General features: G+C 36.7%; 1 protein-coding gene across 3 annotated transcripts in view; it reads right to left on the bottom strand.

Annotated features, from left to right (window-relative positions):
* The window catches only part of LAMA2 (laminin subunit alpha 2), a 531,387-nt gene that overhangs the window by 31,447 nt on the left and 475,319 nt on the right, over positions 1-24,621 (bottom strand). For 2 of the 3 annotated variants that reach the window (XM_037045779.1, XM_037045778.1), the window contains 5 exons: positions 14,444-14,606; positions 13,627-13,771; positions 6,661-6,799; positions 4,586-4,597; positions 1,908-2,028 (listed from right to left, as the gene is read on the bottom strand). In XM_037045779.1, the coding sequence (XP_036901674.1) occupies positions 1,908-2,028; positions 4,586-4,597; positions 6,661-6,799; positions 13,627-13,771; positions 14,444-14,606 (580 nt within the window). The remainder of the gene's footprint in view (positions 1-1,907; positions 2,029-4,585; positions 4,598-6,660; positions 6,800-13,626; positions 13,772-14,443; positions 14,607-24,621) is intronic. The other variant, XM_037045780.1, reaches the window with a different exon arrangement.

A 24,621-nucleotide genomic window follows, 5' to 3' on the forward strand; every position in this document is an offset into this window, starting at 1 on the left:
TAAATAAACCAAATATTTCATAGTACAGTTTTCTTCTCAAAATGAAAGTCGTATCATTGACCTTGCTGATTATAAAATTAAAACAGTAACATTCGAGACAGCAACACAGTATGAAGGAGATAAGTTAAAAACCCCAAAGCTGTGTAGGAGAATATAGTTTTTTATCATTTGTTCATTTATTCACTCATCCAGGCGTGCATTCTTTCATCTTTCACAACTTTGCCCACTTCCTCTCTCCTCCTCTCTCTATTTAAACTGAATCATGACAGGCACACTCATCTGTAACTTTTTTTCATTACATATGTGGAGGATAACTTTCTGCCAGTAAACACAGACCTGGTCATCATCTTTAATGACAGCAGGACATTCCATTTACAAATGTGCTAGGATTTATTTAAGCCAGTCCATGTAGTTGGCAATTTAGAGTGCTTAAGATGCTCATTTTAAAAGTCCTGGATTTTGCTGGAGTAAAAGTAAGGATCCTTTAATGCAGGGTATTTGTCCCAGTGAAGTGACATAAGTATTGTAAAATATATCATCTGTTTTCCATTCCAATTTTCAAATCATAAAGTTTTAGGTAGTTCAGATAAAAGTACTGTGCAGACTTTTCAATATTTATCCACATCAAGTTTGTACCTCATATTTTAGTTGCAAAATAATTCCTGGCTACAGAAAAGTGCCTTTACAGAATCATCGTTTCCACACCTACAAGGCATTCATTTTCTGAACAGTTTTCCATCATCACATGTATATCTTTTGCATGTGAATGAGCGTTAGCCTTTGGAAGATTAAAACTCCCTGTAAAACTTTCTTTAAGAGCCTAGTATGGATTCTTAGAGATTCAATCCTGTTTGCATTTCCTTTCCCCTTATTCTCAGGCTCCTCAGGGCGGCTGTCCATGGCTAATTCCAAATCGGATCCCACCTCTGTGCACAATGAAGGCCCTGAAAGTTCTGTTCCAGTCGTTAAACCTGATGGCTCAGTGGTGGATCCCCCTGTTCTTTTTCCCTGTTCTCTCTTCGTTTCCCATCAAAATGCTATAAAATAATCTTAATTAGAGGAAGCTTGAGTTGTGTCATATGAAGGCAGTTAAAATTTTTATAAGATTGATATACTTAACATTTTTTTTGTAAACAAACTCATCACTTTTGGAATTCCCATAAAATTCTTACTAATATTTGCTAATGGCCATCGGCTTCTTGCCTATAGATATTTTAATAGCCTATAGCAGATCTGGAACCTAGGTTTTTCTCTCCTATGGGTTAGCCCCTATAGACAAATCAAGGCAGAATTGTGAAGCGGAATCAGGGGGCTGCTGGGTTGCTTTGGCAACAAAGAAAAGACACTGAAGGTGGCTGATATCAAGAGGCTTTGCATTCATGTCAAAAATAAGACTTTGCATACAGTTTCCAGTCTCTGCCATTTTCAAAGACAAGGAGGTCTGACTTCTAAGCTATGGACAAGATGCTACGCACTAATGATTAGGGTGTAAATTATTAGCAGCTATTTGTGTAAACTAACACATTCCAGAAAAGTTATATATAATTTATAAAGATAAAATAAATCTAAAAGAGATGACAAATATAAAGAAAAGGGGAAAGTAGTGTTGGAAAGGCAGAGAGAACCATAAAAGAGATGAATATTAAAAGTACACTCTTTAAAGTACTACACACGGGGGAAATTGGCTCGCACTTTTGGGTCTTCATAATACCATTTCCTAAGTTTGGTAGATCACAGGAATTTACGGAAGTACTTCAATATTCCTTTGTCATCCACATACAGCCTAGACTAGGGTCAGTAGGAATTTGAAACACATTAAGGAGGGACTGGTCTGTGTAAGAGCACCCAAACTAAGTAGATGAAATCTGATGCGAATGTGTTCAGGAAGCCAAGATACACAAACCGACCTCCAGCGAACATCCTTTGGTAACGCCGACATAGTCAGGGCTGCTGAGTATATTATACGGTGTTCTCGAAATTTCGATATCTTTGAGGCAGCCAGAATATTTCTTCAAATTTACTTCTGGCCTGTAGAAAAGTTACATGGAAAACAAAAACAACATTAGTAGGTCAAGGGCAGTGCAGTGTCTGTGACTACTGGACACAAGCCACATAGAGCTGACTGACAGACAGGCAGGCATCATCTCTCACGCTGTGCACGCGTGTGCACATGTCCCCAGCAAACTATGCTTCTTCCATTTTTCTACTGCTCGGATAAAGTGAATTTTAGCTAATTAGTCTAAAATTAGACTAATTTTAGAGAAGGAGTCTTTAGCTAATTAGTCTTCCTGTCCTTTAAAAAATTATCTTACCTACTGCATTTAAATACTACAAGGTACAGGAACCAACTGACTTCTTTCATTCTTCATATGCATAAGGAACTGTATTTATTTTTTCCCCAAAGAGTAGATGGTTGTGGAAGCAGTACAATTAAACCACATCCCCCAAATGTTAAATAAAATATTGCTTGAAATTTAGGAAGAAATATCTGGAAACATTTATTTTAAAAATAAAATATTTCTATCATTTTGACTTTTTTTGGTGGACAGGGTTGTAGCTAAAAAATAAGATAATATTATATTTCTCTTTAAAACTTTTTAACTAAAAGCCTAAGAAACAGTCTTTTGGATTACATAGTCTTAAAAATGATACTTTAAAATTGCATTTACAGATTGATCCCTCCCCCCCAATTCTTATTCTATATTGGAGTTCTGCAGTGTTCAGTCAGTAGTTACTAGTCACACGTAGCTATCAGCACTTGAAACGTAGCTTGTGTGAAGGAGAAACTAATTATCCTTATTTCATTTTATTTATTTTAAAGTTAAAAAGCCACTGTGGTTAGTGCCTACCACATGGAATAGTGCAGATCTATGGTAATAGAAAAAAAACCAACCTTTTTGCATCTTTAAAAGCTGTCCAATCAATACCAAAATATTATAATTAATAGGATAATAATTAATTCCCTGCACATTGTTCAGTGATGCCAGGATTCCCTTTTTGTCTTAATAAAAAGGACACAGGCATGAGGAAAAGCAGGTGGGGAGCAAGTCAGACTCTGGCAGGTGTATCGGGTGCTTGATATCCTGCCAGGTATTTGTTCTGTTTTATTTTTCTTTTTTTACTCCCTCTGGAACTGCTTTATTTCCTTTGATCATTTCCCCTTGTTCTTAAGGTCTTCCCCTCTTGTTCTGTTAGTTGGTTATCTTGTAGAACGTGCCCAGATGGAGGGTGAGGATCTTGCTTGTATTCTTGCTGTAGAATGGGAGGGAAGGTGTGGGTTTCTTTCGCAGTGTTCATTTGTTTCCTCATTTCCCTTTCAGAGGAAGACTGATTTAATCACAGTTTTTCAGAGGTCTTATCAACCAGAAAATCACTCCTAAAAGTTATGTAGTTCATTGTTTCATGGAAACACAAGAACCATTTCAAAATACCATGATTTAGCAGGCTCCGTGTTATGGACATCATGGGGGGTAAATGACTGCATATAGTGATCAGACTCCCAATGGTAACCACAGACCTCTGTTTCCTCCGTTTGCCTCAAAGATGAAATGACAAAGCTATACAGTGTCATTCCACAGTTTTATTAGTATGTATTTCCATTAACACCAGCCTTGGCCTCTTAACCTTCTCAGCAAACAGTTGGGCTGGTCTCACTACTGTATCATGATGAAACAGGTCATTTATTTTTATACTTTCATTTCTACATATTCTAGTTTCTGGTATTAAAAGTCTAGTTTTTGCTTAAAACGTTTCTTGGATCGGTTCATCTTCACGATCTCCTTTTTAAAAATACCAAACGCCAGACTGTTTTAGCCAGCGTGAGCCAACCTGCACATTCCTGGGGTTGGATGGGCCACTGATGGGGGTCTAGGGGTCTGCTGCTCACAGCTTTTACACTAACACCTCTCTGCAAATAAGAATTAAAATGCTCCTGAGAATCTCCTTTTTAAAAACTGCTTCACTATTAATGCAACACTTGTAGTAAACAGTATTTCCAGAGATTCTTTTTATCTGACTCCAGGGCTAATTCTAAATAAACACTGCAATAAATAAGCAGTTTTGCCAAGAGGTGTAAGGGCCACGTAAATGTTTACAGGTGTGCAGGCTTGCAAAAAGCAACAAGGCAATGGTAAGCATGTGGAAGCACGGACTGATTGTTCAGCAGACAGCATGGTACTACGGAAACTAAACAGAATCTGGGGGTCAACCCAAGAGAATGGCTTGTTCTCTTAATAATTAGATTCTGTCCATAAACCTGACCAGCAGCCCTTCGCGTGTGTGTTGCTGAGTGTGGGCACCAGGGGGCGCTGTGCGTGGGCGGTGGAACAAATAAGCAGTGCAAATTCGTCATTTTGGCAGGTGAAACAAGTCCACTCGCAGCCCAGTTGATGATGGGTAAGCAACAGCGTCTTTGCGAGCAAAGGGCAGCATGTGAACTATTTCAGGATGCATTACTTGCTCATGAAATGTCCTATGAATAAAGCTGCATAGCTGTTGCTCTGATTCTGCACTGCCGCTTTATCTAAGAAGCCACATTTACCCAACCCATGCACTTGAAGGCAGCATGCATAAATTTAAATTTTACCTTGCTTTCATACTAGGTCAAAGGAAAGAGAAAAAAAACACACAATTTATTTATAATTGCATTTTCATTTAGTAAAATAAACTTCAATCATAAATCTTTCTGAAAAGCATCTCACAGGGATTGTTAAAGGAATTTGAAAATCATCAGAACAGAAAACAGATTTACGCCCTTGGCCACAGTGTAATTAGAATCTAAATATGACCATTTCTCACACTATTCTCTTGGAAAATTTGTATTTTGGAATATGAGCTTTTAAAGTACTCAGTCTTATGAATAGAAAAATGCATGTTGCTGTGCTGTAGTACTTATGAGTAATATGTAAACATTGTCCCTTCAAAACTTGAACTTAACACATGTAAAAATACTTTATGTTTACCACATCCTTTAATTTTAATATATTAAGGTCCTGTCTGTGGGCAAAATGGCACCTAACTATGAATGCATGACTCTTTGAGTCACAAATGTATGTCAAAAGATTGTTCTGAAATGATGTGCCATGCCACGGAAATATTATATTTATGAACTGCCGTATTGTGAAAGTAAAAACATTTCAGTAATAGAGACTCATTAGCTATGTAGTCTGGAAACTAACACCTACTCATCTCCATGAAGCTCACATATACATCTTTGCAGATAATTCTTAAAAATCACTTCATGGTACTTTAAAGCAAGTCTTTACTAGAATAAATGAAGCTATGTTTGGATAGCCTTATTCTGACTACATATATTTAATTCACTCATCTGGAGTTTATGATCTTGCAAAGTAAATCTTAGATTTGAACAACTGCTGGGTTCCTAGTATTTATCTGGTTGCCTGAGCGGATGCTTACCAAATGCGTGTTGAATGATTGGTAACTATGCCACTGCTCAAATACATTTGATCTGCAATGATTTTTCTGATGAGGCACTTTAAATCTGTATTTCTGACACAAAAACCTTATAATGTAGACAAATGCAGAACCAGCTAATGTGCACCACACAGCTTATCAAGTTATACCCTCGAAAGACTGGTAATTAGGCAGTTGTCTGGTGTGCGAGTTTAGGTATGGGGAGAAGTCTGCATGCCAGATATAATAAAAAGAGACTGAAGTTCCATCGCCCATTTGGACAATATGGGGATAATTCACCACCATACATTTCACTTATTCTTAGATTATTCCAAAGGTAACATGTCTTTTTAGAGTAGTAACAGGTAAACAGGACTTTTTTAACCATTAAAAACTAACTAAACAAAACAATACAAAAATTAAAAACATGTTAGTCTGTATTTGTAGTAAATGGTTTAACCATACCAATTCATCCCATTTTAATTAAATTCAATGAACATTTATTAAGCACCAACTACTCTATAACTTTTATTTCTTATGTTTTTTATAACAAGCAGTAAATTAAATACCATGTGAAATACTTTCTAACATTTTTTGATTACTCGTATTTATTTTTTGAACTAACTAAATTATGAGATCAACACATCTTCCCATCCCACAATCTAAAAAACACGTGAAATTAAAAAAAATGTTGGCATGGCGTGAGGATAACTACTATAGCTTTCACATTAGGCATATGGGAAAGTCCAACACCCATGATCATGCCAGTGCTTAGTAATAAAATAGGCTCTACTCACAGCATCATAGAACACTAATTTTCAGAACACTAAGCAATGTCAGTGTGTCATTCTCTCCAGTGGATGTGCAAGGGGAACAGCAATGACAAGATCCACACTCAACTGTAGTTTCCACCTTTAATTACTTCTATGATTCTCTCCATCAGGTGGATATAAGGACAAGAGTTATTCTTGTCCATCTTTAACAAAGATATCAAGTTACTCCTCTGGGTTCTCAATCCTGGTCTTCTAACAGGCAACATGATTTTTTTTAATTACATCTTTCTGCAGCTAAAGCTTATATGATATTACAGAAAAAGGATTATATTATATTACAGAAAAAAGATTATATGACATTACGGAAAAAAAGATTATATGATATTCCTGTTGTAATTAAACTGCAGAGCTTCAGTCAGCACAGTGGCCACTTAATTAAGCTTTAGTCTTTAGTTCTGAGTAAATACTAAATTACCTCAAGTTTCTCAGTGTTGGCAGACCACCAAAATATATTTTGTCATCTGCTTTCAAGTCAAGACCAAAGTTATTTCCAGGAGATGAAGTTGCTATGTTCTCCTCCTGGTTAGTGTCTATATCTATAATTGATACGTTGGCTGTAAAAGAGAGAGGAAATTTAACATTTTATTTGAGCAATACCAACCACATCTATATCACCGCTGTTACTTCAAGATAAATTTACTTTAATTCTCAGATTAACATTGTCTTTCTCAAGCATTTTTACTACATACGACTATTTAATAATTACAGAAACAAAAACATCAATGAAATACATTATTAAACTATTCACAAGGAGAGGGTGAAAATAATATTTTGAACATAAATGAAGGCTAACCAATCAATAAAAAGAAGAAGTTTTGATAGGTGAATGTCAAAGAAACATTTGACATAGTTTTCTGTAGTATAGATTAGTTAAAAAATAAAGATAATTAACTAATAGTAAGATAACTGTATCATTAGGAGTTATATTATTAATATACTGAATCTGTGGCTCCTTCTGTACTTCAGTTTCCACAGAAGTGCTGGGGCTTTGGCCCACCCACAAGTATGTGGGTGGGACAGTCGAGCACCAAAGTGTCTGGTTTTGCAAGATGATGGGGTCCACTTCCATCGCAAATTACATTTTAGATGAAGGATGCTGAGCGTTGTGAGAGAGGTACGGTCTTCATGCCTTGTTGTTTTCTCTCAGGTCTTAAAGGTGTTTCAAATATAATGAGTATGAAAATTCAGAAATAGAAAAAGGGAAAAAGACCGGCACTTCCCTGTTGAAACTGCTTTCTTCAGCAAGTAGATAAAAACTCCTTCTCTCATTGATTTTCCCCCTTTATTCTGAAGAGTCAAGCCAGACTCTTCCTGAATAATGTGCTTCCTCACCATAATATTTGCTTAGGCCCAGACTTTAACTGCTTCATGTCCTGTATTTTGGCCCTTTGATGCATATTGATACATCAGTTTATTAACATGACAGCTCTGCCCTCCAGATCTTTGCTTAGTATAGGATCTGAAGTAGCAAGGGTCTGAAAATAGCCATTTGAACCAGATGGATTATAATGGTATTTCTAAATGTTTATTCTTTGGAAAGCTAGTTTCTTGAATGTTCCCAGTTCAAGTAAATATAATAAACACTGGGTTGAGAAAAATAAACATATGTCTTAGTTTTATGACCACCCAGATCTTTCAATGTGCTGATATGAAACGTAATGCTCCAGCAGGGACACACACAGCAAGAAAGAAGTATTTGCTACATTTACTTGACCATGGACTATTATTACTTTCTCTCAACTCATCATCTTTTAGAGTAGCGTTATTTGGAAAACAAAGTATTACACTCCAAAATTCCATTGTAATCTGTCGCCCTTCAATTCCAAATGGAAGTCTCTTCAATAAAACCAAACATAACTGCCTTTAAAAATGGCCAAAATAAAATACCCAAACTTTACTAAGACCTCATATTCTCAAAGCAGAGTTTTATAAAAACAGACAACAAAAATTCTAAAAAATAATTGTCTTATTAAGAATATTTAGCAAATTATGATTTTAAAATCTAATTATGATTATACACAAATTCACTTCATACGCACATATATTTTTGACCTGGCTGGTTACTAAAATTAAAAAAACTGTTTTCAAGACTTTTTCATACATATTCCTTTTTATTCAGATCTACAAAGTTTTCATTCTGGGCTGTTGCTTGGAACACAAAGATAGCCTCTTTCTACAGACCTGGTACATATTCTAATGGCGTCCGTGAAAATGAGATTTTGCCTCTATCTCAGGCAAGCCAGTGACTGGAGGTACTTTTCCTTCTTATTCCTGAGTGAACATATGCATTTTTAGAAGTCATTCTAAGAACTGATTAAAGAGCAGAAACACAATGGAACTGAAGCATTAACTCTGGCAGAGAGACATAGGTTGGCACAGTTTTACTGATTTGGAGGAAAGACTCTCTCCTTCATGAGTGCTAGTGATGAAATGGTTACTGCATTGAAATGCCAACACTTGCATTTACTTCTTGCCCTACTTCTTTCCCTTACAGAATAGCTATTAACATAAAATTTTAGTGTTGATGAGTTCAGACATCATTTATGGGTAAGCAGGGAAATAAGGGTTTTATTAACTACTAGACACATAGTAATGACCTAACTAGCATTTTACAATCAATGCGGAGTCATTATGAACAAGTTGGTTTTACTTTGGTAATTTCTTCCTTCTCTCTGAGTCCATTGGAAGCCCAAATGATCTTTCGTAGTCATATGTCTTGTCCATCTGAATGCACTTGTGGGACCTGGCAAACTTTTACCGGTAGTGGACTGTGGTTCTACTAAGTGACTCTCGGAGGCAGGGAATGCCTACTGAAGGAAGCATTTGAATTTCAAGGGACAGTACTTTTACCAACTAGCAGAGAACGATTCACATAAAACAACTAACCTGGTCACTGAACAGGAGCAAGGACCCACCTATCTGCAGCCTTGTTTGAATTCCCACCCCCATCCTACCCATGGAATCTGATCTTGCCCAAATCCAAGTGACCTCCCCACATCCAACAAGCCCAACAGGTCCTCCTGTCCTTGGTCCACATCTCTGCAGCATTTGATATTGTTAAATTCCTTCCTTCTAGAAAGTTTCTTCTTTTGGCTTCCACAATATCAAACTCTCCAGCTTCCCTGCCCTTCCTCCCCAATCTCAGTCCCCTTCCCAGGCCCTATTTCTCTGAACACTTCTGAAATGTTTATGTTCCCTAACGTGCCATCATTGGGCCACTTCTCAGGTTTTAGCTTTCTAGGTATCCTCAAGTTTATATCTGCTTCCCATATGGTAACAACTCAAATACATACATGCCTAAACTTGATTTTTGCCTAAAAATTCACATTCAACAGGTGAGGCCACATCATCTGTACACCTACCTCCTTGAACTTCAAACTAAACATATTCCGAATCAAAAGATCTTTTTATTCCAAAATCTGTATTATTTATTTTATTTTGTGGGATGGGGGGCACTATGGCTGCCCCCCATCCCACTTAATCTTTTAAGCTGTGGTCATCCTGACTTTCTCCCACCATTCCACGTCTAATCAATCAAAAACAGGGCTATTAATTTCATTTTCTAAATAACTGTCATAGCTGTCCTATCTAAAACACAGTTTTACCAAAGTAGAATTGACATGGTACAATTTGTTCATGTTTAAAGTATATAATTTGACATTTTTAAAAATATGTATATCCATGAAATCATCACCATGCTTTCTGTGACTATAGGTTAGTTTGCATTTTCTATATAATTTTACACGAATGTACTCTTTCTTGTCTGCTTTATGGTTCATCCATGTTATATATACATTAAGTTCATTATTTTTGTTGCCAGATACTATGCCATTGTGTGGGAGTTTGTAGACCCATTCACTTGTTGATGGATGCTTGAGTTTTTTAAAAAAAAATTTTGAGCATCACGAATAATGGTACTGTGAACATTCTGGAACAAGACAAGTCTTTGTATGAATACATGCTTCCATGTGTCCTGGATAACACTTAGGATGGTTCATATGATAGGTATATATTTAACCTTTTAAGAAACTGCCAACTTGTTTTTTTGATGTGGCTGTAGCACTTTATGTCCTTGTCAGCAGTGCTGAAGAATTCCAGCTGCTCCACATCCTTGCCAGGCCTGGGTATGGCCAGTCCTTTTCATTTTAGAAACTCTAATAACTGTATAGAAGCTGCCACATCGTGGGTTTATTTTTCATTTCCCTAGTGTCATATCTCACTGCAACTCCTGTTTGAGGCCATCATTCACCTTCAGCCTGGACTACAATTGAACTAATTAGTCACTCTGCCTCCAGTTTGACCTACGGAAAGTCTACCTTCCTTCTTTTCTCCTTTCTCCATTTATTTCTTTACAGCCCCCTTTGTGGAATCTCCCTTTGCTGTACTGCTTCAATACTGCTGTTGGCTCTGGGGCTTTGGGTCATCGTATTCTAGATATGTCAGCTTGGTTTTTCTCATCCACATTCAGCTACAACTGTGGAAAACACGATGATGGTTCCTAGTTACTCCTCTCTCTCCAGAGCTCTGCCGATCCTCAGATACACACGGCTAATTGCCTGCCCGTTTCATTACACAGCTTCCCCTAGGCTGCGAAAGATGATGAGAATACTACTACCTTTAACACAACATGTCCAACATAGAACTCAGCATGTCTTCCAGAAAACCTATTCATTTTTCTGTAACCAACAGCTTGGTCAATGGTACAGCCATATTTTTGTTATTTAAACAAAAACAAAACAAACAAAAAAGGAATCATTCTTGATAAATTGTCTTGATAAGTTGACAGCATTCACATTGAGTATATCATGCAGCTCTTTAGTTTTAAGATGCTTAATATCTTTTTACTCCATTCTTTCCTCTTCATGCTCCTGGTTTCCTTCTCCTCATTCTCCACCAGCTTTACTGCAGACTGCAGCAGCATCCCAAACTGTCACAAATCTATCTGCTGAATTGCTGCTAAAGAAACAGTTCTAAAGCACAAATCTGATGGTGTGATGGTGTCATACCCTTGACTAAAACTCTTAGTATGTCTCTATAGCTTTCACAATAAACTTGAAACTCATTAGCTTATTTTATAGGACCCTTTACAAACTGGCTCTGTATCTCTCTTCCCCTTTAATAATTTCACATCCACATCTATCCTGTTAGCCTGTGGATTTACTTGTAGTTACTAAAGCATTTCCCCCAGTGTGTCCAGCAGAATGCAAAGATCGTAGGAACGGAGGGATTCTGGCAATCAAAGATGTTTGGGACATGTTGGGTCAAACAGAGTTAAACATTGTCTTGACTATGCAGAACCTCCAACACGCAACGTGCACTATGTCTCTCTTATATGGGCACAATATATTGAGCAGTATTCCAACGTATACACATGCACAACCAGTTTTTATACAAAAAGGGGTTTCTCCAGAGTTTCATATTCCAGGGAAAAGCAGCTGGAAAATGATGTATTTTGTATCATGCTCTCTGAGGTACTCCAGACTCTCACTTTACTTCTCTGAAATGTTAAACGATGCTTTTCCCTCAGCGAACTCCTCCACTTCTGACTGCACCTCAGGGGTATTCCGCTGGGCTCTGACCTCCCTGCTTGACTTAAATGTCCCTGTCTTCTGAGATTCCTAGCCTGCTAGACATATCTCTACACAGCAATTAGCTTTCTGTCCAATAACCACTGATTTGCTCCCCTATTGCCCCACCAGACTATAAGCTCCTTGAAGTTAAGAACTTGTCATACACTTTATTTAGTTCCTGTATAATATTGGCTTGGCCAAAAAGTCCATATGTTTTTTTTTCTATAAAATAAAAGATATATTTTTCATTTACACCAGTAACTTTATTGATTCAGGTATGTTGAGTATGTTGGCTATCTCCAATGTGGTATAATGTTGATTATTCTCAATTAATGTCTCATTTGATTGCTATGAACTTCAACTGGTCTACCTGACCATGGAGCACAGTACAGTGAGACATCTCTAGCATGAAACTTTGCAAATCACTTTTGACACATTCAATCCATCACAGCACCTCCTCCATACACTTCTCCATATATCACAGCACCATACACTGCACAAATAACTTTTTTTTCCATTTCAGGTAAATTTTTACCTTTCTTGAAATAATAAAGCATGGTATACAGAAAATGTTGTGTATTTTCTTTCATCTTCAATTTTAAAATGGCTACAGAAAAATTCAATTTTTGTAAGTTCTTTTTTAAAGCATGCTGATATGACAGCTGTCACAATACAATCTAACAAAATTTTTTCGAATGAAGTTAAAGACAACTAAGTACTATGAGAGCCATCTTACAAATGAAATTTTGGTCGACCTGATACTTAGTAGGTGCCTGACAGGTATTTGTTAAATGCAGGAATGAAGGGCAGTGCAAAGTTAGACTACCATATTTTTTGGACCATAAGACATACCTAGGTTTTAGAGGAGGAAAACAGGGAAAAAATTTTGAAGGAAAAAATGTGGTAAAATATTTAATAACATAAATAACATAATATTTCACCAATGTAAATGTAAACAGAACTGAACAGTAATATTAACAACTATTATTCCTCCCAAATTGGGGGGTGGGGAAAGTGCATCTTATAGTCCAAAAACTATGGTAAGTTTCCATGAAATGGGACTTTGGCATGGTCAAAATTAATTAGGTCTGACTATATAAACAGAAGTATCAAAGTTTCATTTGCAGGCATTAGCAATGTGACAGTACACAGAACTGGGAAACTTACACTTCAACAAAAACAGCAGCACACTAAACCTAACAGATTTGGATCTCTGCCTTGGTGGTGGCAATATATGTATACATCTGTGATGTTTAAGTCTACATTTTCCTTTCCCTAACACCAGAACAAAATACCTGCCGATATGAACAAATTAGACAATGTTTGGGAACATGTTTTTAAAATGTCTTGGAACCCTGAAAATGTTACATCATTTTTAGTCATTTATTTGCACACACAAATTTTTGGCATTTCAAAATACAAAGGATGGGTAGCTGTGACCGAACAACCTCTACAACTCCACCTGGGGGCCTTTCTAAAGCAAACATCTTAGCAAAGGAAGATGGGAAAAAAAGCACACAACCCTTTCAATCCTACTACAGGATATAATTTTACAAGTTGTAAGACAATTTTATGCTTTCAAATTAAGCTCTCAGTTTCAAAAGAAAATGACAGAGAACCATGGGGCTCTTCAATCAGTCATGTCTAAGATAAACCACCTATAATCTAAGCCAAAGAAATGACTGCATCAATTTTTCACAGAATTTGTGAGTACCTAAAATTACAGACAGGGTCTTCTTCATGATTAGGTACATGAGAGCTTTGGAGAAGATGATTAAGGCTCACAGTGTATTATTACTATAGAAACTCACCTTGTTTTTGAATTCTTGAGAGGGTGAATGATTTCCATTTCCCATCATTATGGTTTTGATTGCTGACAACAGAAGTCATTCCTGAACCCAGATCATAGCTGACTTTTACGTGCCCATCAGTGAGCTCTACACTCATGAAATCTTTCTATTAGTAGAGTGAAAATACACCAGTGATTAGATACACAGAGATATATGGGTAGTCACTTTCTTTGTGGGGTTTATAATAGGGCCTTATTGCTAAATTACTGAATGCACTGATTGGTAGTTGAACTTCATTTTGAAAATAAAACTGGCATTACTATCTTGTGAATATTTGTGGGCATGGTAGTATGGTACAAATGGTCACAACTAAATTACTAAGATGTATACTTTTATGACAGGAGTATAAAGTGGGTTCTTTTCAAAACATATTAAGCAGACTAAAAAGCATGTCCCCTGAAAGAGTTTACTAAGAAATATTGACCTGGAAAAAACAGTGAGCATATTTAGAATCATCTTTCAACTTAGGTCTGTAGGAGAAAACTAAGGAAGAAGTTTCACTCCTTCATGATTCCATACTGGGGTAATCTTTACTGGGTGCTTCTCTTAAAGGGCTATATGGGGAGTCATAATGATAATAAGTAATAATTCAATTATATCTGTAATTAATATTATCAATGAAAAAATATATGTGCTATCTGCATCACTTACTCCTGGCTGTCACAGACTCCTTCGAACAATAATTGATAATTTAACAGTAACTAATACTTGTATTAGAATCCTAGAAAAAAGAAACAAAAAATTTCAACCATGGAAGGTAAGCTGTGCATATCTTTACCAGGTCTTTTGTGGCAAGGTACATCAGGAGCGAACTTGAGGAAAATGTTCGGAACTTGAACATGACTGTGGAGATGTTGGGGTACCAGCGAATGGGGCGGCTGACCATCGCATAGCCTTCTCCATCAAACTGAATTGTCCCTTCACTATCTTCCACCTGAGGACTGAAGAGAGATAGTTCACATGAATCAGACAATGTCTACTTGGTCTATCAGGATTCAGTGCATCAAACTACCTTTTCAGACTCCAGTATAAGCTGTTGTAGGGCAGAAACAATATCAAATACACCTTCTATACTTCCTTGTCTCTGTCTCCACTGCCACCATCCTAGACTAAGGAACCACTATCTATGACTTGGACTTCATTAAATGTTTAGTAACTAGGCCACTGATGTTTTAAGTGGTGTATGTTTTACTAAAGTACTTGGTGGATGATTGTATTGATGTTTAATTATGCCTCAGTGGTGTGAACTAGTGGTGTCTTAGCACAGGCCAAAATGCATTATGTATATATTTATATATGTATATAAAATGTATATATTACATTTCTAATATATACAACATAACAGCGAGGGGGTTGGATGAAATGAGTGAAGGGGGTCAAAAAGCACAAACTTGGAGTTGTAAGCAAAGAAAACATAGTGGAATATAGGTCCCTACACCCTGAATACTTAATATCCAATAGGTTTTTCTGGGACGGATTAAATTCAGACAATGAAGGGCACCTCCATTTATTTGTGTGTTTGTTGATCTGTCCTCTTTACTAGAATATAAGATTAATGAGACCAGCTAAAAATTCGGACCAGGCTCCATGCCAGGTACTAACTCTTCATCCAGTATGATACTGGCTAATGAGATTTTAGGATAGCAAATTGCCTCACAGAAACTACATTGGCTGAATAATTAAAGAATATCTAAGATAAATCTTGTAAATGTAATATTTAAAAAGATTTCTATTTAAAATGAGAAGTTATATATCATTTATCTATTATCTATCTATTTATCTAATTGATATCATTATAGAATAATCTCAACTGTGGAGATACTTTTAAAACTTTAAATATTTGCAAATTAGCATATATTTAAATCTCTAAAGTTGGAGGGTTATAATACCTTGAGAGCAGAGAGGAGATACTGAGATATATTACAGATATGTCATTGTAACTTAACAAGAGTCTAGAATATTATTTGCATGAAACCTTGGTTAATGAGAAAAATAATAGTGGAAAAAAATTATGGACTCATGGACAAAGAGCTGTTAGATCTTTGGGACAAGTTGGCTTTCTCTCTATTCCTGGACCATAGAAGAATAAAATACTCAAGACAAAAGGAAGGAGTCTTATTGTCTCTTTATAATTAGGTCTTTGTAATTTTAAGTTATATCTAATTTGAAATAAGATCAAATGTGTACTTTTTTTCTGATATAACTTAAAGATGTTTTTCAAATTCATGGAAAGTGCTAACTAAAAGCTTGAGGAACTAAATCAACCTATTAACAGTATAATCAATAGCAAATAAGTTGGTTATTATTGGTCTTCATTATCACAACAACTTTATTAATTTCTGGGTCACTACATTTGAGAAAAGAGAATGCTGGATAGAGTCCACTGAGAAGTTTCTTTGAAGTTCTCAAACACTAGAATTGTGCATTGGGTATGACCACACTACCAGCAACAATCAGAAAGGGACACAGGAATCACTGCTGACAGTTTTCTGGATGTTTTGACCCAGAAACATCAAAATGGATTGTTATTTATCACTTGAAAAACAAAAATAAAAACAACCTAAAACCTCAATGTCAGGATAAGTATTAGAATCAAAACAAAAATATCATATTTTAATTTTCTTATACAGAACTCTGGGATATTTATACCTTGGTGCCCTCATGTTCTTGATCTATTTATTCCCTCAACATAGCATTAAAAAATAGCAAACTAGATTTGGGGACTCTGGAGTCTGATATGGAATCTCACTAAGGCCCTGCGATAAGTCACTCAAAACTTGAGGTTTCAGTTTCTCAAATGTGCGCTGAAAGAGTTAGATTACTGAGTGATTTCTGAGGGCCCATCCTACTCCAATTCTATGGAACATTGTCCTATTCATGCAATAGACAAATCAGCAGGAAGAGTGTTGAGCTCCGAACAGCTAAATGTATAGATGTAGCACAACCCACTTCACTTAATTCATTGGCCACAACCAGGTAAGTCTGGCTTTAAACAGGTGACACTGAGATGCAGAAAAATATGAGTCTTTCTAGCTATAGTTTGTACTGCTTCAAAAATCTAACATTATATTAAAGTTTTCCTTTTCATTTACCAAGAAAAGTAACTGTTCTTTTTATAATTAATAAACTCTAAGTTTCTTAGCTTGTCTTGGCTTCTCTTTTGAACCTTGATGTCTGGTCAAGTTGGTGAGGATTGTTTATGCTACTCGGAACAGCCATGCCTTCCTCATGTAACCTGTTGACTGTAGAAGTAGATGTATATTGATTGGGGTTTAGTGTATTAACATTTCATCACCATTTCAGTGTTCAGTTAAATAAATTTTACTTGTAACAGTTATTCTTTTCTACTTAAATCGTAATAAAAAATTTAAAAATTTTTAATTTTTTAAAATTAAAATTACACCACTTTTAAAAATACCCCTGAAAGGTTACTCTTTATAAAGCACAACCGCAATTATATACTTACTACTGACTCCTAGATAGATGCGAATTTCTAAACTGACATTCTAAGACCATCTTTAAAATTTTCTCAGTCTATGATGTATAGCCTCATCTTTTCTATCTTGCTGATATAATCATTTCTTCCCTAAAACTAGAATGATTTGTTTTTTATATTAAGTTGTGATCTATGTTCTTCTGAAAAGAAAACACACACCAAGAGTCCTGTAAAAATTATTTCTACAAATATCAAGGCTTATAGGAAAATAGGGTTGGGCAAGTCACACAAAATTTATGCAACTCTGTAATCGAGAACTAAAAAAAAGCCCAATAACAATCTTGGTTGAAATATTAGCATCATGCATAAAGGTATATTAAAAATAATACATAATTATTTTAGTAAACATGGAATTTTACCTTAAAAGGCATAGGTGAAGGCAGTTTGATGGCAAGGGGTTATAAAGAAGGGCTGACCCTGCCGACTGACGGATGTGGTAAAAACGCACAGTTAGGGCCGTCAGAGGGGAGGGCTGTTGGGCGACTGGTGAAGAAGGTGAGGGGACTGAGAAAACCAGATTGGGCATCACGAAGCAGAAATGGGGCTGTGAGGTACCGCATAGGAGGTACAGTCAATAATACTGTAATAATGAGGTACGGTGTCAGTTGGGTCCTGGAAATATCAGAAGGAGCACTTTGTAAAGTATATGATTGTCTCACCACTATGCTATACATCTGAAACTAATATAAAACAATATTAAATGTAATTATAACTTAAATAAATTTTTAAATAAAAATAAATGAAAACAATTTAAAGCACCATTATGGAGGATAACTAGGCATTGAACACTTCTAAGATAGAACCTCGGCCAAACCCAAGGCAAGTCCCTGAGTGACAGGGCACTGTGCACAGGCTGTGTTATGGGTGCAGTGCTTTTGATGCACCTGGCATCCACAGCTGTGCGGGTATAGTTTGCATTCATTCAGCTGCCTTTACTTGCAGGTGCAGACATCAATATGCTGGGAAGAACTGTGTAAGAACCTAGATGACTTCTGCCCCTTTCCGAAATCATTTGCTCATTTGCCAATCCTGTATGAGCGAATGTACGAATCAAGTGATGCAGCAGGACAGGTTTTACTCCCTCTTTTCTACGCACACACTGTCTTTCTGGTCTTCCCAACTTTGCTCTCACTAGTCCCTGGGACCAGAACACTCTTCACGTTCTATGTGCTATGTCTTCCTCTGGACTCTTACTCTATGTTAAGGCCCATCTCAAATGTCACCTCCTCCACGAAGCAGATCTTGATGCTCTTAACCCAATGTAAATAATTGTGGTGTACTCAGAATGCACCTTCTTAAAGAGATTTTTATTATGCTTCATCTGTGGATATTTTAATGTTTTTCTTTTACTCCCTTCCTGGCTATATGTTTCCTGATAGCCACTACTGGGCTTATTCATCCTATCAGGAAGTTGTAAGTGTAAGTCTCTGGAATCTGGGGAAAAAACCCTATACCTACATGTATGAATACTACTATATTTTGATTAATTTTCATAATACTTTATATACTGAAGGCATAGAGATCTTTGCAGAGTTGATCATTTGTAATGTTATCTTGATACATGATATGCACTGCTGAAGAGACATTTAAATGCTTTTGATTTTTGTTGATAAATAAGCTTTCAAGAATCATACTTATAAATTTACCAAAGAAGTGCTCAGGGAAAGCTGGTCTTGTTTGTGAACTACAGAGTATTAATGTAGACTTCATTGTCTTTGTTGTGCTGAAAGAACTTTCAGAGACAAGATTCTGTATTAGATTTTATTGGAGGTTATTAATCAAACCACTTTAAATGGGTCAGGATTGCAAACTGTCCTCAATGCCTTGCTGGCAAGTCTTTAATGGGAAGAATAAATAGGAAGTTGTAAGTTAAAACTTTTAGAGAGAGAAGTTGCGGTGGGCAACTTTCTTCTCTGAAAATACAGAGATGCCGAGAAAAATATGTAAAGTGCACTTTGCCACATTAATGGGGAATTTGGGCCCTGGCATGTACCTTTAAAATTAGAAATAAAACATGTAAACTCCTTAGCACCTATTGATTTTAGAATTACTATACATATACATATATATGTATACATATATTTATAAAACATTTGTATGTATTTAATTTAATATAATTACAACTGTTATAGGCAGAGTCGAATAGTGAGCTCTAAGTTTTTTGTGCTGAGAAATTCTCCATTGATAGCTAACTATTGCATAGCCTCTATTCAGATTTATTTAAGAACATTCATTCTCCATATATCATTTGTTTGCTTGTTAAATATTTTTAAATACCTACAGTCTAACCTCTCTCTTAATTGATATGTATTATGGCAATTTCTCCTGACTTATCTTGACCCCTTCTCCTCTGCACTTAAGCAGAATCTTTAAAGCCCATGAGTTTTTCTACTTGAAACACTTAAAAAACCTTAGATGTTATTTGAAAAATCCTAGAGAAGCTAAAATTTGCACTAGAGTTCAATGTTTTGTTAAAAACAGAAGGGGCGTGAATCCAGGCTTAGTGAGATCTTAAGCTTAATTAGTTTGAAGAAAATCTCTCTTAAAAAAAAATTAGGATTCCAAGATGGCTGCAGAAGAGATAGAAGCTACACTTACCTCCTCCTGGAGTCAAACTGGATTTACAGCTAAACTATAAAGCTATCAACCTCAACACCCAACTGAAAGACAGCTGAACAGAAATACTATAACCAAAGCTTTGCAAAAGATGCCACACAGAGACTGGTAAGAAGGGGAGAGGTATGGAGAGGGCTGGCCCTGCAGTCACGTGCTGCAGCTGAGAAGCTGGAGGAATAACTTTGCTGCCAGAGTCCTCCCTGGGCAGTGTGGGGTCTCAATCCCAAGCCAGAACCCCCAGCCCAGAGCACCAGAGCCAGGAAGAGGAGCCCTCATAGCATCTGACAGTGGAAATCAGCAGGGACTCTGTCCACCTGGAAGAGAAGGGAGTCTGCTAGAAACCCAGATGCTCTCTTAAAAGGCCAAGGCAAAGGATCTTGCTCTAGGACATTCACCCGCTCACCTGGGGCTCCATTACAGGGAAGGTGACTTAGGGCAAATAGGAGTCATTAAAAAGAAGATCTGGATCATGTGGCCCTGAGGAGAATCCTGGAGGTTCAGCCGCGGTGTGGCTTTGGAATGGGGGCCAGTCTTGCCCTGTTTCTACAGGATTGGCAGGTACTGCCTCTAGTGGGAGTGTCTTTATATATTCTTCCAGGTCCCACTGGCCCCAGCCTGCTGAGCTCAGTTCTTCAGGAGGAAAGAAATGCTAATCAGAGCTGGGATCTTTGGGGCATGTCCCTCTCCAAGGCTCTTGCTGGGGACTCAGAAAGCTACTGGGTTGTACTGCTGTGGATTGGTGGGGAGGGGACATGTGTGCCTCCCTCCTGCAGGCTCAGCTGGCACTACCAAAATAGCAGACTATTTTGATATGTCCTCCTGAGTCCTGGTGGCTTCGGCCTGCTGTGCTTGCTCCTGTATTGGGGCTGGCTGGCTGCACCCAACATGAACCCGCAGTGGAGCACACCATGAACCTGATAGAGCGAGGTGGTTTGGCTCTGGGGTAGGAAATACTTTCCTTCCACGGAGTGCCTAACCACGCTGCCTCAAGCAGGAGACGCAATAGCCCCATTCGCACCACCTGGTCACCCTGTTCTGCCTGGCTCATGCCTTGTGGAAGAGTTTGTGGGGTGTGGCCAGCCTGGGCTTACTCTACAGTCCTTCTTCAGAAGGGGCTTACTCTACAGTCCTTCAGAAGGCTCCGGAGGAAGATTAGGGAACCTCCAGGTGGCAGAGTAACTGACAGGTAGAGGTGGACCTTAAGGAACCTTAGACCTTTTGTGGATCTGTTGCTCGTTCAGAGTTAGAAAATGCCAACCCTTGCATACAACTTGGCCCTTCCCATGCACACTCATCCCAGCAGATGCAGCCGAAAACAGTGAATGGTGTGACAGGTCCAGGCAGGGAGCCCGAGGCCAGTTACACACAATGCCTAAACTAAACCTGCACCAGAACCTCGCCAAAAAAGACCCAGAATGAACATAACCAGTGGTGGGCTTCAGTCGCCCAAGCAACAAACCCAAAGGAGATAATGGCAGGCACCAGACTCTGATGGGAACAACTCCACATTGTAAGGCAGCCCCTGTAAATGACTCATACACAGTAATTGTGGTCTATTGTTATAGTCAGCCAACCTAAGTGGTAACACCACCTATGAAAGGGACAACAGCATTCAAGATTCAACTGCAATAAGAGGGCACAAATAAACCACACAAAAGTCATTCCTGGAATATGCCCCAAATGAAAGAACAAGAAAAGTATCAAGAAAATTAAATGAAAAGGAAGCAATCAAGATACCAGATGCAGAGTTTAAAACAATGGTTGTAAGGATGTCGAAGGACCTTAGGGGGAGGATGGATGATCTCAGTGAGAACTTAAACAAAGAGATAGTAAACATTAAAAAGGACATAAAAACCATAAGGAAGTCAGAAATGAATAACACAATATTGAAATGAAGAATACACTAAAAAGAATCAACATCAGGTTAGATAAGCAAAGGATTGAATCAAAAGCTTAGAGGACAAGATAACAGAAAACACCCAAGCAGAGGAACAAAAAGAAAAAAAATTAACAGTGAAGAAGTTCTAAAGAACCTTTGGGACAACATCACGCATAACAACATCTGAACCATAGGGATATTAGAAAGAGAAAAGAGAGCAAGGAATCGAGAACCTGTTTGAAGAAATAATGGCTGAAAACTTCCCTAACCTGGTGAAAGAAAAAGACACACAATTCAGAAAGTATAGAGACTCCTGAACAAGATGGACCCAAAGAAGCCCACACCAGGACACATTATAATCAAAACAGCAAAGGTTAAAAATAAAGAGAGAATCTTAAGAGCAGCAAGAGAAAGATAACCTTCAAAGGATCCCCCATAAGGCTGTCAGATGATTTCTCAACAGGAACACTTCAGAGAAGAAGAGATAGGCATGAAATATTCATAGTAATGAATGCAAAGAACTAAAACCAAGACTGTTTTATCCAGAAAGACTATCATTTAAAATTAAAGGCAAAATAAAGAACCTCCCAGAAAAACAAAAAATATATATAAAGGGGTTCATTAGCAACAGACCAGTATTGCAAGAACTTTTAAAGGATCTTCTTTAAGAAGAAGAATATATATATATATATATATATATATATATACACACATACATATATACATATATATATATATATACATACAGAGAGAGAAATATAAGCATAAAAAATGAAATGGCAGTAAGTACCTATTAATAATCACTTTAAATATAAATGAATTAAATGCTCCAATAAAAAAATACAAGATAGCTCAATAGAAAGCAAACATGACCCATATATTTATACTGTATAGAAGAACAAAAGATGCCAGTACATACAGACTAAAAGTGAAGAAATGGAAAAAGATATTCCATGCAAATGAAAAAAAAACAAAAACAAAAACAAAACCCTGGGGTAAGTAACACTTAGACAAAATAGACTTCAAAACAAATACCGTAACAAGAGACAAGGAAGGACATTATATAATACTAAAGGGATCAATCCAATAAGAGGATATAACCCTTGTAAATATATATATATATATATATATATATAAATATATATAACCCTTGTATATATATATATATGCATTCAACATAGGATCACCTGAATATGTAAAGCAAATCATAAAGAGGGAGATTATAATACTCCACTGAATCAATGGATAACTCTTAGAGATAAAAAAATCAACAAGACAAGAGCAACCTTAAATGACACACTGGAGGAGATGGATTTAATTGATATTTATAGAATATTTCATCCCAAAGCAGCAAAATATACATTATTTTAAGTGCACGTGGAACATTCTCTAGCATATACCACATGTTGTGACACAAAACAAGCCTTAATGAATTCAAGAAGATTGAAGTCACATCAAGCATCTTTTCTGATCAAAATGGCATAAAACTAGATATCAATTATAAAAAACCCTGAAAAACACTCAAATACATTAACATGTATTTGAGTTAATTAACATGGTTAATTAACTTGTTACTAAACTATGAATGGGTCAGCAGTGAAATCAAGGAAGAAATCAACAATTACCTTTGGACAAATGAAAATGAACACACAACAATCCAATATCTACAGGCAACAGAAAAAGCAGTGCTGGGAGGGAAATTCATAGGACTAAAGGCCTACCTGAAGAAGCAAGAAGGCTTCAAAATAAACAATCTAATCCTGTATCTAAAAGAATCAGGAACAAAACAACAAAGAAACCCAGAGTAAGTAGAGGAAAGAATAATAAGTATTTGAGCAGTTATAAATGACATATGGACTGAAAAACTGCACAAAACATCAGTGAAACCAAGAGCTGGTTCTTTGAAAAGATAAACAAGATTGACAAGCCTTTAACCAGACTCATCAAGAAAAATAGAGAACCCAAATAAAATAAGAAATGAAAAATAGAAGCAACAACTGAAACCACAAAAATACAAAGAATTTTGATGACTATTACAATTACTTACTAACAAGTTAGAAAATGTGGACAAAATGGATAAATTCCTAGAAGCATACAATCCTCCAAAACTGAATCAGAGGCAATCAGGTAATCTGAAGAGACCAATTAGAATCAATGAAATCAAAGCAGTAATGAAGAAACTCCCAGCAAACTAAAGTCCTGAACTGAATGGCTTCTTGGGTAAATTTTACCAAACATTCAAAGAAGAACTATCCTTTTCAAACCATTCCAAAAAATTCAAGATGAGAGAAGACTCCCAAGCTCATTTTATGAGGCCAGCATTATCCTAATTCCAAAACTAGAGAAAGATACCACAAAAAAAGAAAATTGTAGACCAGTATCTCTGATGAACATAAATACTAAAATCCCCAACAAAATATTAGCAAGTCAGATCCAGTAATACATTAACATGATCAGACATTATGACAAAGTGGGATTTATTATGGGGATGCAAGTTGGTACAATATTTGCAAATGTGATATATCTCATAAACATAAAGAAGGTTAAAAATTGCATGATAATATCAACAGATGCACAAAAAGCACTTGATACAATCTAGCATCCACTAACAACAACAAAAAACACCTCTCAGCAAAGTGGGAATAGAGGGAACACACCTCAACATAATAAAAGCCATGTATGAGAAACCAAGAGCCAACATCATACTCAACAGGCAAAAACTAAAAGTGTTTCCCCAAAGATTGGGAAGAAGACAGGGGTGTCTTCTTCCCCCTATTATTCAACATAGTACTTGAAATTCTACCCACAGGAATCAGATCTGAAGAAAAAATAAAAGGCATCTAAATTAGAAAGAAAGAACAGAATTGTCATTATTTGCAGATGATATGATATTGCATGTAGAAAACCCTAAAGGCCCTACACAAAAATGACTACAATTGATAAATGAATTCAGTAAAGTAGCAGA

This window comes from Sturnira hondurensis, unplaced genomic scaffold, assembly GCF_014824575.4.
Source record: "Sturnira hondurensis isolate 20B ecotype Veracruz unplaced genomic scaffold, ASM1482457v3 Scaffold0004474, whole genome shotgun sequence".
In the NCBI taxonomy this organism is placed as follows: Eukaryota; Metazoa; Chordata; class Mammalia; order Chiroptera; family Phyllostomidae; genus Sturnira; species Sturnira hondurensis.